This window comes from Anoplopoma fimbria, chromosome 18 (assembly GCF_027596085.1).
Source record: "Anoplopoma fimbria isolate UVic2021 breed Golden Eagle Sablefish chromosome 18, Afim_UVic_2022, whole genome shotgun sequence".
In the NCBI taxonomy this organism is placed as follows: Eukaryota; Metazoa; Chordata; class Actinopteri; order Perciformes; family Anoplopomatidae; genus Anoplopoma; species Anoplopoma fimbria.
This window is the reverse complement of record NC_072466.1, coordinates 12,314,530-12,331,516: the sequence shown is the minus strand read 5'-3', so window position 1 is coordinate 12,331,516 and position 16,987 is coordinate 12,314,530. Positions and strand designations below refer to the sequence as shown.

General features: G+C 39.5%; 1 protein-coding gene across 1 annotated transcript; it reads left to right on the top strand.

Annotated features, from left to right (window-relative positions):
• Positions 1–6,870: 6,870 nt before the first annotated feature.
• On the top strand, positions 6,871–16,315 carry si:dkey-12h9.6 (macoilin). The gene is made up of 10 exons (XM_054618771.1): positions 6,871–6,947; positions 8,339–8,480; positions 8,592–8,718; positions 8,939–9,062; positions 11,193–11,351; positions 12,104–12,274; positions 12,804–12,819; positions 13,247–13,369; positions 14,052–14,226; positions 15,615–16,315. The coding sequence occupies exons 1-10, from the start codon at positions 6,871–6,873 to the stop codon at positions 15,803–15,805; spliced, it is 1,305 nt and encodes a 434-aa protein (XP_054474746.1). The 3' UTR covers positions 15,806–16,315.
• Positions 16,316–16,987: the final 672 nt, after the last annotated feature.

Genomic DNA, 16,987 nt, shown 5'->3' with positions numbered 1-16,987 from the left:
TTTCACACTTTTATCTCCTTCTTTTCTAACATTGTTAAGATAAATAGCAAGGGAAACGTATCCTCTACACTTGATTAAATTCTCTTCCACTAGACATGCAGAGAGCTGAAGTAGACTTTGTTAACATATCTGATTTGGACTCAGCCTGAATGAGTTTAGATGAGGTAACTACACAGCACAGGCCCACTGTTGCTGCAGAAACTTGCAGAATTAACCAGGTAGCATTGTTGATTTGTATAAAATCTACAACAATGCATGTGCATAGTTACTATTTCCCCCATATTACATAATCTACTGGTCATGTCGTCCAACTGACGCCAGAGTCATAAACATTTTCTGGCCCCGGGACCAACTGTTGAGGCTTGCTGCTGGAGTTGATAAGCCCCACAGGATGGCACAGCCGGCCTTATCAAGCTCGGCCAAGCCAGAAGACCTCTGCTATCGCTGGGCGCACTGGTGGAGGAAAAACTCATCCCCTTATCTCCCCTCTGCTGGGGGAATAACACTCCCTCCAGCTCCCCTGACCGCTCACTTCAGGTGGTGCTCTCATCCGTCTTCTCAGTTGACCTCATGGGGTTTGCAGTGACGGAGCAGAAACAAGAGGCTCAGTCTTTTGTATGACTCCTACATTCTTTGGTATGAAGAGCCAAGCTCCTTTGGCATGCAGACAAGATTGCAGACATTTGGCCAAGTGTTTATTTTCAAATGAAAGAAGTTTGCTATCACATGAAAAGGAGCTAATTTCAACACAATAGCTTTGCGTGTGACAATGTGGCAATAGGAAATCTAATGTTGAAGTTAGAGCGTATTATTTAATGAAAACAAACTCTCTTGTGAGTGCAGGGTGGAAACCCAGAACAGAAGAAAAAAAGAACCTAAGCAGATCTAGTCTGGATGAATTCTAACCAGCCGAGCCTGTGCTTCTCAGATGCAGACTGCATGAGTCTAACTCATACAAACACAGCCTTATTTGAACCAGGAGCTTGCTGTGTAGCCAGAACATGTGTGGTTGACCCCTGAGGAGAGGCACACTGTCTCTGCCTCAGATGTGGGTGAGTAGACGCTTTTTTTTTTTTTTTTTTTTTTTTTTTTTTAAATGAGCTGACAAAATGAAGCATGGGTATTGAAAGAGAAGCAGCAATTCCATTCTTATGAACGTGAAATCTCAGAAACGCCTTGAGGGAATTTCTTAAAATTTGGCACTCACATCAAATTGGACTCAAGGATGAACTGATAAAAAACACAACACTATTATATACAGCAGCAACAAGTATGTTCACAGCACTGAACAGGACTCAGTGGTCCGCTAAATAACACAATAACACGGTAAATTTCCCCGCTGCAGGACTAATAAAGGATTATCGTATCTTATCTCACAGTAAAGTTAAACTGAACGGAACTTTGGAAATATAATTTAAGACAATTACTACTGCTACAACACAGGCAGATGTGTTTACTTTTGATGCGGTACTTAAACTTTAGGGCCCAATTTCAGACTAAAATGAATATGAAAAATATGAAAAATATGAAAAATATGAAAAATATGAAAAATAAAACTAGAAATCTAGTAAAGGGTGAAAAGTACAATAAATTGTTCTGAAATGTAGGATATATTTCAAATTTGACACAATGTGTACAGAGTGGATGTACTTTGTTATATTCCATCATTTCGAATTTATTACATACAGTTGCTTAGCACTTCCTTTGGAATGGGGATAATTGTGTTTTAAGGTCGGGTTTCCATCTTATCTAACAGGAAGCTACCTTTTCAGCATCCTGTGAAATTAATGCAGGCTGGATTCCACAGGAAACCCTCCCAAAATGTACCTGACAGTGTTATCAGTGTATCATGATAAAATAAAAGGGTCTTGTCATACATCTGAGAATATTAATCAGTTACATATTGTAAAGATTTAATCAATACTAATGAAGTCTGGATTCAAACTGCTTAAAGCTTTGATAAAAAATATTTAGGACAAACAATTATGATCAGTCTATATTATGAGCCACAGCAAGCACGTGTGGTCGCACACTTTGTTTGTTTCTTGGCTTAGCTGAAGGAAATCCATGCGAAATTGCTTTCCCCCCCACCTTCTGCCAAATCCACTCTGCCAAATGTCTTCTCCTTCCTCTCTGTGAGTTTACACCTTACATAGAGTCAAAGGGCACCTGCTGCTGCAGGCGGTGTTTGTCAAGAAAAAGTGCTGTGCCAAAGTAAATTTCCTTTTTAATCTCTGGTTATATACTCTACGCTATTAACCTGTTCAGTAATCAGCAGAGGGACAAAAGCTTCAAAGATAAACATCTCTTATTGACACTGATTGATGCGTCAGAGCCTATGTGGACATGTATAACGAACATGTTTATATATAGGTGCTTATATAATCTGAGACTTGCAATTGCAGTTGGTAGCACATGTAGCGGGCACTTTCTTGTTTTTGCAGCCCCACTTCACTGTCAGTGTGTGTCAGTACAGTTATTGATTAGGAGTTGGCTGCAGGAAAAAACTAAACAAAACCTAAGAGAGCTCACTATTCAGATTATAGCACTAGAATAACATTTTACTGTTGTTCTGAATACAGAAATGATCTCACTGGTTGGACTCAAAGAAAGTTTTCTGTCTTGTTCAATACATTGAGATTAAGGAACAGACAACACATTTCAGTTTAGTAAAGTGTTTGCCAGACAAAATTTGCGAGTTACTGCACAGTTTGTTGTTGCAGTCATTGGGGCAATCACCACAGGAGGGTCCTGCTTTGTAGGGGAGTGTTCCTGATGTTTCCACTGAAATGTAGGCCAAAGCATCAAATATTTAATGTAACAGAAATAGACACTTGGTACTGGATATCAGCCCCAACATGTCACAGATATGATCTGGGACGGCAACATAATATTTAATAACTGCTCAGCGAGGTGTGAAAGGGCAAATCAGTTGTGATTAATGCAGAGCATCACAGCGCTTTTACTTGCAGACACTTAAGTATTTCAATTACGTTTTCACTATTATGTGTATAACAAAAGCTCTTAGAGCAGGCCACCATAGTCTGAAATGTACTAAAACTATAACACTTTTATCTGAAAAACAAAATCAGTGTGAACAACAGTGTAGAGTTTAATGTCACATGATGGTCTAAAATGATGTTTCCGATTATTTCTAGCTCTGATAAGAATAAAACGCTTGTAAGACATCATTCAAACTTACTAGGCAACACAGTAGTTCTCACTTATCTATGTGCTAAAGTGTGGCTGAATTTTAAAAAAATTTAGGTTAATTTTAAAACAAGAGCTGTTATAGTAAACTTGCATCGGTTCTCTATGGAATTGTGAGGGTTGTAGTTCATAAGCAAGTGTTTGCCCATTTCTGAGCATTGCATGCAACCTCGCTGTGCCAGCTCTGTTGGAACAGATCTGACAGAAGCACATGTGGATCACTACATTGGATACACCAGAAAATCTATGTGCTTGTCTGCAAAATGATTTGATCTTAACTAATATGCTGCACTAATATGCTGCATGTGTGATATCACACATTAGCCTGAATGTTTCATCATTCTTTTTTTTATTTTCCAGCTTGGATCAGGAGAAACATTGGATGATTAGATGCTCTGCAGAATTATGAGGGACAACTTGTTTAGGACAATTTTCTGTAACCAGTGTAGCATGAAGCATAGTGGAATTAGCAAATTTAGCCAGACGCTAAATGAGTTAAATTTAGCAGTTTAATGCTTCTTCCACACATTCTTTTCACAGCACAGGAAAGCACAATGTGTAATGTGCTGATGGCTTAATAACAAGTCCACAGAAAAGGACTTGGAGAAAAGGTTTGTGCTTTGATTGGCAGATTATTTGGTGGTATCTGTGTGTGTGGATGAAGCATTACGTTGTTAAATTTTACTCATTTAATGGCTGGCTAGTTAGGTTGTGAGATTCCAAAAATCTGCCATGCTTTCATGCTACACTGGTTACAGAAAATGAGCCAAACAAAGCTGTCACTCATAATTCCACATAGCATCCATTACGAGGAGGACGTATTGAGGCAGCGAATACTAGCCAATCACAGCACAGTAGTGCAGTTCTAGACGCACCATCATGGATGTATAAATTGAACTGCCTACAGTTTTGGAGGCGAGGCCGAGTTCCATCCATCCATCCATCTCCTTCCGCTTATCCGGGGCCGGGTCGCAGGGGCAGCAAGCTAAGGAGGGTCCTCCAGACGTCCTTCTCCCCAGCAACACTTTCCAGCTCCTCCTGGGGAACCCCGAGGCGTTCCCAGGCCAGACGAGATATATAATCTCTCCAGCGTGTTCTGGGTCTACCCCGGGGCCTCTTACCAGTTGGACGTGCCTGGAAAACCTCTAAAGGGAGGCGTCCAGGAGGCATCCTGATCAGATGCCCGAGCCACCTCAGCTGGCCCCTTTCGACGCGAAGGAGCAGCGGCTCTACTCCGAGCTCCCTCCGGATGTCTGAGCTCCTCACCCTATCTCTAAGGCTGAGCCCAGCCACCCTACGAAGGAAGCTCATTTCGGCCGCTTGTATTCGCGATCTCATTCTTTCGGTCACTACCCAAAGCTCATGACCATAGGTGAGGGTTGGAACAATAGATGGACTGGTAAATCGAGAGCTTTGCCTTTCGGCTCAACTCCTTCTTCACCAAAACGGTCCGGTACAACGCCCGCATCACTGCTGACGCTGCACCGAACCGCCTGTCCATCTCCCGCTCCATTTTACCCTCACTCGTGAATAAGATCCCGAGATACTTGAACTCCCTCGCTTGGGGCAGTGACTCACTCCCAACCCAGAGGGTGCAATCCACCGTTTTCCGGAAGAGAACCATGGCCTCATACTTGGAGGTACTGACTCTCATCCCGACCGCTTCACACTCGGCTGTGAACCGCCCCAGTGCGTGCTGAAGGTCACGTTCTGAAGAAGCCAACAGAACCACATCATCTGCAAAAAGCAGGGATGTGATTCTGAGGTCCCCAAACCGGAAACTCTCCTCCCCCCGGCTGCGCCTTGAAATCCTGTCCATGAAAATCACAAACAGGATTGGTGACAATGGGCAGCCCTGGCGGAGGCCAACACGCACTGGGAACAAGCTCGACTTTGTGCCGAGTATCCGGACACAGCTCTCACTTTGGTCATACAAGGACCGAATGGCTCGTAGTAACGAACCAGGTACCCCATATTCCCGCAGTACCCCCCACAGGACTCCCCGAGGGACACGGTCGAAGGCCTTCTCCAAGTCCACAAAACACATGAGGCCGAGTTCATTCCTATAAAAGTTGCTCAGTGGCACATGAAGCAAAAAAAAATTGACTTCCGAGTATATTCAAAGATTACACTGATGCGCTTCAAACTCTCAGTCCAGCCTCGTTCTCGAGCTCATTAACCTTAATGGAGGAAGGAAAATAATTCTGGATTTGACTTTTACTGCATTAACAACTTTAGGACCTAATGATTGAAATAAGGGTCATTAAAGTGTTTGAACTGGGAAGTCGATTTGCCCCAAAAAAATATTCGCTGATTTACAGACAACTCTTTCCCAAAGTTAGTCTATATGGAAAAGTGCTTTTGTGGCACAATGGCATCAGGTTAAGTAACCTGATGTTGTGATCAATTTGTCCACTAAAATTTGCTTCAAAGCCTGACGCTCCTCCTGGGAGCTTGTGGAACACTCTTGGGGGAAAAAAAGACTGCGTATAGGAATTGACTACTCAGTCTGGGCAGGAAGTGTGTAAGTATATATATAAAAAGCAACAATGAACAACCACAAACAATTGTGATATTCAAGTCAAACTGTTTCTGTAAATTGTAAACAACAATTAACAGTGCAAAGAGTGCTGGAATAGATATTTAACGATTAATCTAATAGATTACTTTATACACTTGAAGTAGATGTATATGTCCGTCCTGGGAGAGGAATTCCTCCTCTGCTGCTCTCCCTGAGGTGTCTTCCATTTTCCCCTCATTAAAGGTTTTATTGTCGAGGGAGTTTTTCCTTAAATTACTCAAGAGTCTACGGATAGAGGGTGTTGAATGCTGTATAGATTACTTGAGGCAAATTTGTGATATCGGGCTATATAAATAAAAGTGACTTGACTACGTGTGTACATTGAATGTATATCTCAATGTGGGGTCCAGGATAAACACTAATCTCAATCTAAAATAGTTCAAAGACCTTGTCTAAATTAAAAAAATGTATATTGTTCAGAATACCTTAATCAGAATTTGTGTTTTATTTAGCCTATGGATGCACTAAGAGTGAAACACTTTTTTCGCTCTTCTCTTGACATTCGTGTGTGTGTGTGTGTGCGTCTGGTATGCATGTATAGCCTGTATTTTTATATTGGTATGTATAGCGTACTTGGATTTATGTTTGACAATGATGATTAAAAAACAGTGCAACGTTATTACAACTAAAGAATATTTGATTTATAGTACAATGTTTGTTTAATTGTTGCATTTATTCTAAGTCTATGTGTTATTATTTAAAGTGATGTATTTGTAAATCCAAAATAACTATTATTATTATTATTATTATTATTATTATTATTATTATTATTATTATTATTATTATTATTATTATCATCATCATCATTACAATAGTAAAGCATTAATAAAAACACAGTGTGTTGTTCTGCTCCCCTCCTGCGCTGAACACTTGTAGGTACAACATCCACTGAGCATGCGCAGAACCGTCGGGAGCCTGACCATGTTGCCAGACATCTTCTCAGGTTGAGCTGAACATCCTCCTCCTCCTCCTCCTTAACGAGGGGTCCTCTTCATTTAACTGTGCCCCCTTTTTCTGTCTCCGCTGCCGCTGGCTGCGGTGTTAAAAACAAACAGCACGGAGGGAGTAGAAGCCATAAGATGAAGAAACGTTATGTGGACGCGAGCAGGCTACGGAAAATGAAAAAAATGAAAATAACGGAGAAGCTGTCTGAGAGGTAGCTATCGTTAGCGCTGCCAGCCGCGTCGCCTGGCGGAGGCTGCTTTTGTTGTGGTGCCTCGTCTTTGTGTAGATTTCAGCCGTCGTCATCGTGCTCACCTGTCCGCCTCACATCACCACATCACCACATCTCGCGTCTCACATTATGCGTGAACCGGTGCGGGGCTGCGGTCCGCTTTATTGTGGAGAAGCTGCGCAGACAGGCGTAAAGAAATGTAGTGCGACTTACTTCACCCGGTATTGTTTACAGAAAGACAGAAATCAGCAGCCGTGCAAGTTAACGTCGGCCTGCTTCTGCTCAGCGTGTGACATCTGCTTTTACACTGTCTCCTACGTCCCAGACTAGGCAAAACGAGGCGTGCAGTTAATGCATTATGTACTTATTAGATGTATTTTTCCTTTTAGGCAAAAGGAAAGCAGCTATGTTTGCACATAAAAAAAAAAAAAATCATTTGAAAGCGTCTAGACAAGAGTCCAGATAAGAAAAGACTTGCCTCCTGAGAAAGAAACCACTTGTTTTAATTGCATTTTACACATGAAAAATTCAGTAAATAAAAAAATGTAATACTGTATATTTAAATACAAACACTGTCTTCTTTTATTTTCATGAACTTGCAATCACATGTACAAAGACGTCCGTATGTGGTAGCTATGATTAAAATGTAAATACATTGAAAACTATTTAAAATATATTTAAAAATGTATTTGAACTTCTTGTATAATTGAAGATGCTGTAGTCCTCCATATCTCACCCTCCTTCTCTTTAAGATTGACTTGTATATTTGGTAGTTATATTTAAAATAACAGTGAAATGAATAACAATAAGCTCTTTTAGTAATGTAAGGCAAATTTTCTGTTGCATATTTAGTATTTTATTTAGTGCAAATTACCTGTAAGTTTAAATTCAAATACGTTTCACATCAGTAACGTTAAAAGGGGACATTTAAAACTTAATAGGATGCTGTGGTGCTCCCTCTCTCCTCCAGATGAAATATTGCCATGGTTACCAAACAAAGAAGGGGTGATGTGATTCTATGGGCGAGCAGAACAAAGGAGAAAACCACAGCTCCTGTTTGGCTCGGGGTCGCCTGATAAAATGAATGAGGGAACAGTCATTGTTCTGTAGTGGCTCTACTTAAAAGGACGGACTGCAATTTTAAGATGCAGCTGCTTAATTATAGGTTTAGAAACATGTATCCGATTTGTCTTGTTTTGGCTTCTGTGTGTGTGTTTAATGTTTTTACTTAAGAGGCTTCTCTGTATCTGTCTTTATTTGCTAGTATCAGAGCCTAAAATACAAATTTCTAATTTATCCTGACTGAATACACTCCCCTGCTGATATTTTATGTATAATAATAACAGTAATGGACATCATCTGTCTATTTGCAGTGCATACACCTTCCTGAAGTTTATGATGATGTGGACGCTGGTGCTGCTGGCGGATTTCATGCTTGAATTCAGACTGGAGTACTTGTGGCCATGCTGGCTGTTCTTTGGGAGTGTATACACCACTTTCCACTGCCATGGGCTGGTGAGACCCCCTATTGTGTGATTTCATATTGTCTGAGCAGACGATTATAATCCCACAGAATGAACCCAGTGCATTTTACTTAAATTAATTTTTTCTTCTTCTTTTTTGCAGGTTATTTGTGTTGTTTTTGTCTGTGCTGCCTTCACTCTGGACATCTTTTGTTTAATTTTTGTGCCTTTGCACTGGCTGTTCTTTGTGGCAAGCACTTATGTGTTATTCAATTACATATGGCATACAGGTGAGTATTTAGATTATTGTTAGTTTTATTTAAAAAAATGTACCACTCATGTGACAAAATATACCAAACTCTGTTCCTGTCATAATAATTAAGCTGTCTTTGTAGTATATATGAAGCTTTTTTGTGAGTTACTCACAATTTGATTGAATTCTAAGTGATTTGATTTGAACAAGTACTCTTTTCATCTCTTCACATCTGATTATTTTGTCTTTGTCTGCAGAGAAAGGCATCTGTATATCGACGGTGTCCCTGTGGATTCTGCTTGTGTACACAGAGGCTTCACTTCGGCTCAAAGACATTAAAACCTCTCATGCCAACCTGTCTCATTTTTTTGCTGCACACTGGTACGTTGATTTAACACAAATCTTTCAGTCATGAAAATAATTTTCAGAATTAAGATTTCTTAAATAAAATTAATTGAGTTGATTAAAAGCATCAGTATTAAACTTTTATTAATCCCCTGCGTCATATTATGACTGGCCTGGATGTTTATGAACCATTTATTAAAGGAGCAAATACACTTTTATGCTACTAGCTAATTACCTATTAAGTAACAAATGAAAGAAGTCAAATGTGCATAAATCTATAAATACACTAATCATTAATGATAGAATTCTGTTAGCCAAGATGTGTTTTTATCATTTTAATGTGGCACACATATTCTAACTGTGTCTTTCCCCCTCTGTATTCACATTCAGCATTGGATATCCTGTAGTGTATTTGGGGTTTGATGCCACCTGCTACTTCACCAACATCTTCAAGCTGCGCATACAGAAAGCTGTGCAGAATGAGAATGACTTCCACATGCACCTCCTGCAGCATTCGCTGCCTCCAGGCCTGCAGGTTTACCCCAAGACTGGCACAGATGGCAGCAGCGGTAAGTTATCTGCACCATTTATTAATCCTTTGTATCTAATTTATGAAATCAGAGGTTCGGCACTCTTTTGTTTGTGTGATCACTCAAAGTAACCACTCAGTCCTAAACTGTTTATTCCAAATGAGCAGTGGGAAAGACCTGCCACAAACCGGGTCTTAAGAACAACAATTAAACAATAGAAAATGTCAATTTATTTTTACTGCTTCAACTCTTCAATTTTATTAGTACAACCACATGCCATTTACAAACTCCTCAGGCTATGAAAACTGTGAAGATCCCTGCTGAGAGTGAGGCAACTTTAAAGGGAAGTCATCCTTTCAGCAAATGAAAGAATTCTTGCACATTGCATAACTCCCATTTCCCCTTTTTTCATCCAAGTGAAAATAATAACTCAAGTGGCAGCAAATATTGCAAATGGAGAACTACAGAATCTTTTTAAAAATGCAAATGTCTGCAAGGGTGTCGTTGATGTTTGTAAAGCCACCAATAATTTGTGGACTGCTGCCTATTTTCATACTTTTTATGCCTCCATGCCGGCTTTCTGTTTTTGGGTTGTCCGTCCATCTGGCTGGTCCATTCTCTTGAATAGGATTACTCAGAAATGCCTTAGGCGAATTATTTCAAATCTGGCACAAACATCCACTTGCACTTAAGGTTGAACTGATTAGGATTTGGTGTTCAAAAGTCACAGTGACCTTACAAAACATGTTTTTGGCCATAACTCAAGAATTGATAATTATGACAATTTCAAACAAATGTCAAATAGGGTAAAATGATGAAGTGATGACATTTTGGAAAGACATGGATGTAAACTGCAACTTGACTGGTTGGGGCAGTCATACAATCACAAGGTGGTAATTCGAGTTTATACATTTTGTGCTGGTATTAATACCAGAGAAGGTCAGTAATGGAAGGAGTACAAATTACTCAATCCTGTTTAGGGGAATTCTAATCTAAATGCATCAAACATTGTAAAATCCCAGCAGCAAAACTGAAATCATATAAGATAGATGTTTATGTTTCTACCTGTACCTGCAGGCTCAAAATGGAAGATAAAGCCCGAGTCGACTCAGTATCAGTGTCAGAACGGCGCTGTAGTGGGACATGACGAGGTGCATACTGAGGACTGCCTCCAGATCCGCAGTGAGGAGAGAGCTCCAGAGAAGGGAACACAGGAGATAAGGTCAGCTGAATCAAACCGGCGGCCGTTATCATCCAAACCTGGTGAGTCCAGAGATCTGCTCCAATGTGGGCCAGGAGGACCAGAATCCTCTACAGCCCCCGAAAATCTACCTCAAGACGAGCAAGGAAGCAAAGCCACACGGACGGCTAAAAGCTCCTCGCCAAAAGCCCGCAGAAGCAGCACAAACACCCCTTCACCACCTGCAGGGAGGACGGAGAAGAAGCAGAGATCCAGCTCAAAAACAGTCTGCCTCAACCAAGACATAACAGAGAAGAGTGCCACGTCAGCTCAGAATCACCACGCTGAGCAGATGACTAAGTATGACACCATTAACCTTTGGTCAGTTTGAAATCAGGCATGTGAAGGTGAATCAGAGCTAGATAATGTCTTTCTTTCCCTGTAATTTTCTTTCAGGTTGGAGCAGGAGCTGAGGAGGCTGAAAGGCGAGCTGCAGGTGAGCAGGCAGAGCGAGCAGGAGCTGCGAAGTCACATCTGTAACTTGACTAACAGCGAGAGGAGCCTGAGACCAGAGGTTTCCCTGCTCAGACAGTCCAACATGCTACTCCAGAGCAAGTGAGTCATCCACCAGATCCGCTGCTCAAAGCTTGTCTTTGGCTCCTTCTGTGTGCGGTTTTACACATTACATCAGTCTATAAACAAAGACATAAGACATGGATGATTGCATGCAGAAATGCTGCCAAGACTATGGTAATCCGTGTGAAAGCCAACCATGTGTGGGCTGATGGTTTAATCCTTAAAATGATTCATGGATCTCTTTTTGAGATAGAGTTAAAATCAAGTCATATTTCATGTTGAGGGATTGTGGCTCTTAATTCTCATCTATGTTTTGGAGCTACCGAAACACAATCAATCTGACCCCTTGAATCAATGTGATGAGCATGAATCGGAATTTTGATAATGCATTTCTCTTGTTGATTCTAAATGTGACTCCACACATGTTTCTATAAATAACAGATTCATACTTTAAGCACATTACAAACTGAAAAAAACTTTGATCTAAAAACTGGCTTTGTTACGCAGTCCATCCCCTCACAGATGAACTGTCAACACTTTTACCACACCAAACCAATGTCCACCATCCAGAGGCTTTACATCTTGTCTGAGATGAGGATGTTGTGCACAGCTGTGTTTAGCGCCACCAGCTCTAATAAGACCTGCTACAGTTTTTAAAGCAAGGTGCTCTCCAGCAATACAAGGATTCTGTCTGTTTCAGAGACACTGTGAAGTTCATCTCAAACCAGTCTCTCTGGATGTGGTCTTATTTTTTGACATTATGTAATGTGAGATTATTGCCTTCCTTTTAGGATTCTGTGTCTGGCTAAAACCAAGCAGAGGGACAAACAGAGCAGTGCGATGCTGGAGAAGAAGACCAGAGCAGAAACGGAGGCCAGACTCTCTGTGGAGAAACAGTTGGCTGAGCTTCAGGCTCAGAAACTGGAGGAAGCGGCCTGCACAGCACGGACTCTAACAAACAGGTACATCCCAGCTATCAAACATTTAAAATACTTTGGTATTGAAGTGGCTTTTTGCCCGGGAAGTAAAGCTGGATCTGCATTTGTATGCTGAGTATAATTAAACACAGATGTGAGTGTATGGCCAAACGTTTGAAGGAATAGTTTGATTTATTCATATTTGCTTTCTTGCCAAGAGGAAGTGCTTTCAGTAGGAAGGCGGAACCAGCAGCTGATTAGCTGAATTTAGCATGAAGACCGAAAACAGGGAAACAGCTAGCCTGTCTCTGTCCACTGGTGGGAAAATAAGCCGACTTATTAACACGTTATGTCTTATTTTTACTCAGACCAAAGAGTAATAAAAACGTGTATTTACATGGTAGCTGTCTTGTGAACTATTACTTGGAAGTCACTGTGCCTGGCCAATAAATAATGTGGGACATATACCCTCGTAAGAAAACCATTTTTTGTTTTTGTTTTAGATTTTACGAATTTTGAACGCCTTAAAACATCATTGAAATAACTTACTATTAAGTTTATAAGTGAGCTTTAGAGCTGCTAGTAGGCAGGTATGGTTATATTGAAAGTACAGATATGACACTGGCATCAACAGGTTTGGGAGGGTTACTTTAAAAATATATTTTAATACAGTTACTAGTTACTAGTACTAATGGAATTTCTACCTATTTTCTGTAACTGTGACAGAATACAGTAACCTTTTTTTAATTATAATTACGTAACGCCGTTCCATGTAAATTGTCACTCCCCCAGCCTGGGATTCAACTGTCTCATCTCAACCTTGGCAAGAAAGTGAATAAGCAAATTTTAATTTATTAACCTTGCATTTTATGTAACCATCTACATTACGTGTGTGGAATATAAAACAAAAAAATTGAAATGTCATGTTTCTTTCTTTGTAAACTGGTCTTCATTTCCAGCAAAACCTCTCTCGTGCTGCTCAAAACTGTTATTTTCTCCATCTCCTACACCAGGCAGGAACACTGTGAAACCCAAATGTTAAGGAAAAGAGTTAAAGATCTAGAGACAGAGTACAAACAACTACAGCTGGAGTGTCAAGTGAAAGAGAGTCGAGTGCTAGATCTAGAGAGTGATGTTGAGGTATTTTTTTTTTACACTATTTGGGAATGAGCTTGTGAGTTTAAATGTCTGTGGTCCAGTACTTGGTCGTCCTCAGTTTGGTCATGTAGTTGTTTTGCTGTTTGAGTTCTAATTTTTGTTGTCTGTAAATCGTTGTGTTTGTAAAATCTATTAGAAAACTGAACTGTTCATTGGGACAATTTAGTGTTTTTTTTTCTTCTAAATGTTGTTTTTTTGGCCTGCAGTCAACATATTGCACTTTGATATCATAACAGTGTGGAGTATTGTTGTCTTGGTATCAGGTGTGTACATTGTTATAATGTTTGGTATTTGATGCACACTCTCCATGAAGCATGCTGAAACAAAAGCCAAGTCTTTCATAAAAACATTGCACTGCTTTAATAAAGTTTTAAATTACAGGTCCCCTCTTTCAAAATGTTAAAAGTCATTGTTAACACAGAAAGAATCCTCCCTCACTTATGTAATATCTAATAAAATGTGCAGCTATCGTGTTTTTTGAATGGCTGGCAAATTCATCATGGAAATGATTTTGTCTTTGTGGTGCATTAGTTTCCTAAGGCAATGAGCACAAAAAATACTTAGGAAACCAAAGCACTAATCCCTCAGGTGGTCATAGCACACCGTTGATTGATGTCATGACATGTTACATGTTTTCTTACTGTCAATCTGTTTTCGGACTCAGGCTCTGGGAAAGTACCACTGTTTGGAGAAAGAGACAGACATGCTGCTGTCCACTCTGTCAGCCATGCAGGAGAAGGCTCAACATCTGGAGTACAACCTGAGCGCAGAGACTCGCATCAAACTGGACCTGTTCTCCGCTCTGGGAGACGCACGCCGACAGCTGGAAATCGCTCAAGGTTCCCATTCTTTTTCTTTATGTGTTTTGTGTTCTTGTGCAAATTCATTTTAATTGTAAATGTATTCTTAGTGCCTGTGGTGTGTGACTGAGCACACAATGTTTTTTCCCCACTTAATTGGTAAAATAGAAAAATTTTGTTTGACAGATTTTGTATAAACGTAATTTCTGCTTTTAGATTTTTTTCCCAAAACAGTTTTTTGACAATATCACTACTCTTATTCTTGTTGTCAAAGTCTTGTAATTGAGGTCTGCTTCACATACATTTCCATAACGATTGAACACATTGTGTAAACTTGCACATATCAACTCACATACATTCTGCAAAATGTTATGCTCATTTGCATATATGCGGCATACACAAACAGAATAAATAGAACGGTTTTCAGTCTGACTTGAAATTATTCACGGACAGATAGAAGGTACTAAACCCTTGGCAGCCATAGAGTGCTGCAGGGATGACAAAATATTGTAAGCCAATAGGATGTTGGCATCGCACTAGTTCCCTCGACAAAAAGACAATCAGATTTTTTCCATTGGATTTTGGATTATCGCAGAAAATAAGATCTTGGCAAACAAACAGTCATGATACTTACACGTTTTGTCCAGCAAGATAATCTTCATAAATGAAAACCACTTTTATTTTTTTGAAAGAGTAAATGCAAAGGCCAGAAGTTAAAGCTAACATTAGGCTTCAAACAAACTACATAGCCATAGCGCTGGACAGTATGGCCAAAATCTTCTATCCCGATATATGTCATTTCATGTCTCAACAACAATATATTACAATATAGATTGTTTTCTGGTAATTCAATAATGAATAGACTATATGGAAAAAAACACATGGTAAAGCCTATTTATGTATACTAAAAGTACTGAGTATTTATCATTTAATTTAAAAATAACTTTAGTGCAAGATTAGCGGATTTTATTAGAAATTGATTTAGTATGTCCTTATTATCAATTTAGACAACTTTATTGTGTATCATGATATCTCAATATATGATAGGATCACGATCATTTTCATTGAAAGATGATAAAGAGTCATATTGAATTATCACTCAGCCCTACACCAGGCCCGCACCAGCACTAAGCTATTCGCTGTGATGACATTTTGTAGTCTTTTTAAACACTTAGTAATAAATAACACATTAGAACATGCATGTGTAGCCTTGGTAAAGGTATTTGGTCATTTAGGTGTTTTGAACTCTGAGACAATTGCCATATGGACTTTATAAGGGTAGTCTTTATAGTTGGAGGATACTTAAATGAAAAGAATAACTCCTAAGAATCCAGCTTTTCATAGTTGCAAAATAACTTCGAAATATCATGGATTGCTACGTCCTGCAGTATTCATGCACTCATGGATTGCCTTTGTTTGTCCGGCAGATAAGGTGATGAGGCAGGACCGGGAGATAAAGGAGATGAAGCAGAAGATTGCGGAGGTAATGGCCGTCAGTCCTGGTGTTTCCTACATGGCTCCTCGGCCTCCGGTGCCGCAGTATCTCACCAAGCTACTCAACTCTGAGCGCTACATGCTGAATCCACGAGCACTGATGTACCAGTGTCTGAAGAAATAATGGATGACGTCGCCTTTTTTCTGATTTTCAGAGCCCACTATGATAAAACATTAGGGAAAGGGGCTAATGGATTTTTCTTACAGAGCTAAATGACACCATGAAGTCATCTACTTCCAGCCATGAGTGGAACCAGAATGAACCACCACAAGCTGAATGCCTTTTACTGCACCGATGGTGCTAACTTCACATTGGGTCAAAGTGTTTCACTCCAAAATAAGAAACGTATATGCAGAGCTGCTGTAGGCCCCGGTTTGATTTAAAGATACAGCTTATCACATCATGTTAGGATGCAACAGAGAAAAGCACAACATTTCTTTACATTCACACCCTGAAGATTTGTCTGAATGGATGGTTTCTGGGTTTGTAAGTTCAAAATGTACAAGACCGATTAACTCTGTACAATATATTTTCTTGGCATGACAGTAAAACATCACACATTATTTATGTTGTTATCAAAAGTATTATACTTACAAAGTTTAAAGATAACCTTTGTTTGAATTATACAGAATGATTTTGATCTGCAGGGATACTGACAAAATATTTAAAATAACATTGTATCCTTTTTTAAATCTTGTTTATCCCTTTAAGTCAAATGATTTTTGGTATATCTTAGAACAAAAATATCTCATAAGTATGGAAGCCCATTTCTGCCAATGTAATGAAAAAAGAAAGTCATTATAATGAGAAACTCAAAGTAACCACATAGTATCTCAAAATAATGACTAAGTATCTCAAACATTGTGACTCAGTTGCTTAAATAATTAGGAAGTTTCTGATCATACACAATATCATGTAAATAATCCAGCGTCTCCTATACCACAATCACAGATTCTCAACCTCCTTTCACTCATTTTGAGTGTAATAATTTTTCTTATTTTATTTCTCTATTTCTGGCAGGAATGGGCTTCCATAAATGAGCTTTTTTCACTGCAGACAGTTTGACTTGTAATAAGATATCATGCTGCGACAGATTTAGGGGAAACGTCTTCAGACTTCACTATTGCACAGTTCAAAAGTTCTCAACGAATGTCTCAATAAGGAGATGGAGAGATGATAAATTATAATATTTAATTAACCCTAAACCCTAATTAGTTGTGTTCAAGACCTTTTTCATTTTGTGGAAAAAATAACCCTTTATTTGATTAAATAAAAATATAAGGTCCAAACAATATTCTATATACA

Coding starts and splice junctions, on each gene's coding strand:
- si:dkey-12h9.6 (XM_054618771.1), top strand. CDS start 6,871: ATGAAGAAACGTTATGTGGACGCGAGCAGGCTACGGAAAATGAAAAAA. Junction 6,948..8,338: donor ACGGAGAAGCTGTCTGAGAG/GTAGCTATCGTT, acceptor GTCTATTTGCAG/TGCATACACCTTCCTGAAGT. Junction 8,719..8,938: donor CAATTACATATGGCATACAG/GTGAGTATTTAG, acceptor CTTTGTCTGCAG/AGAAAGGCATCTGTATATCG.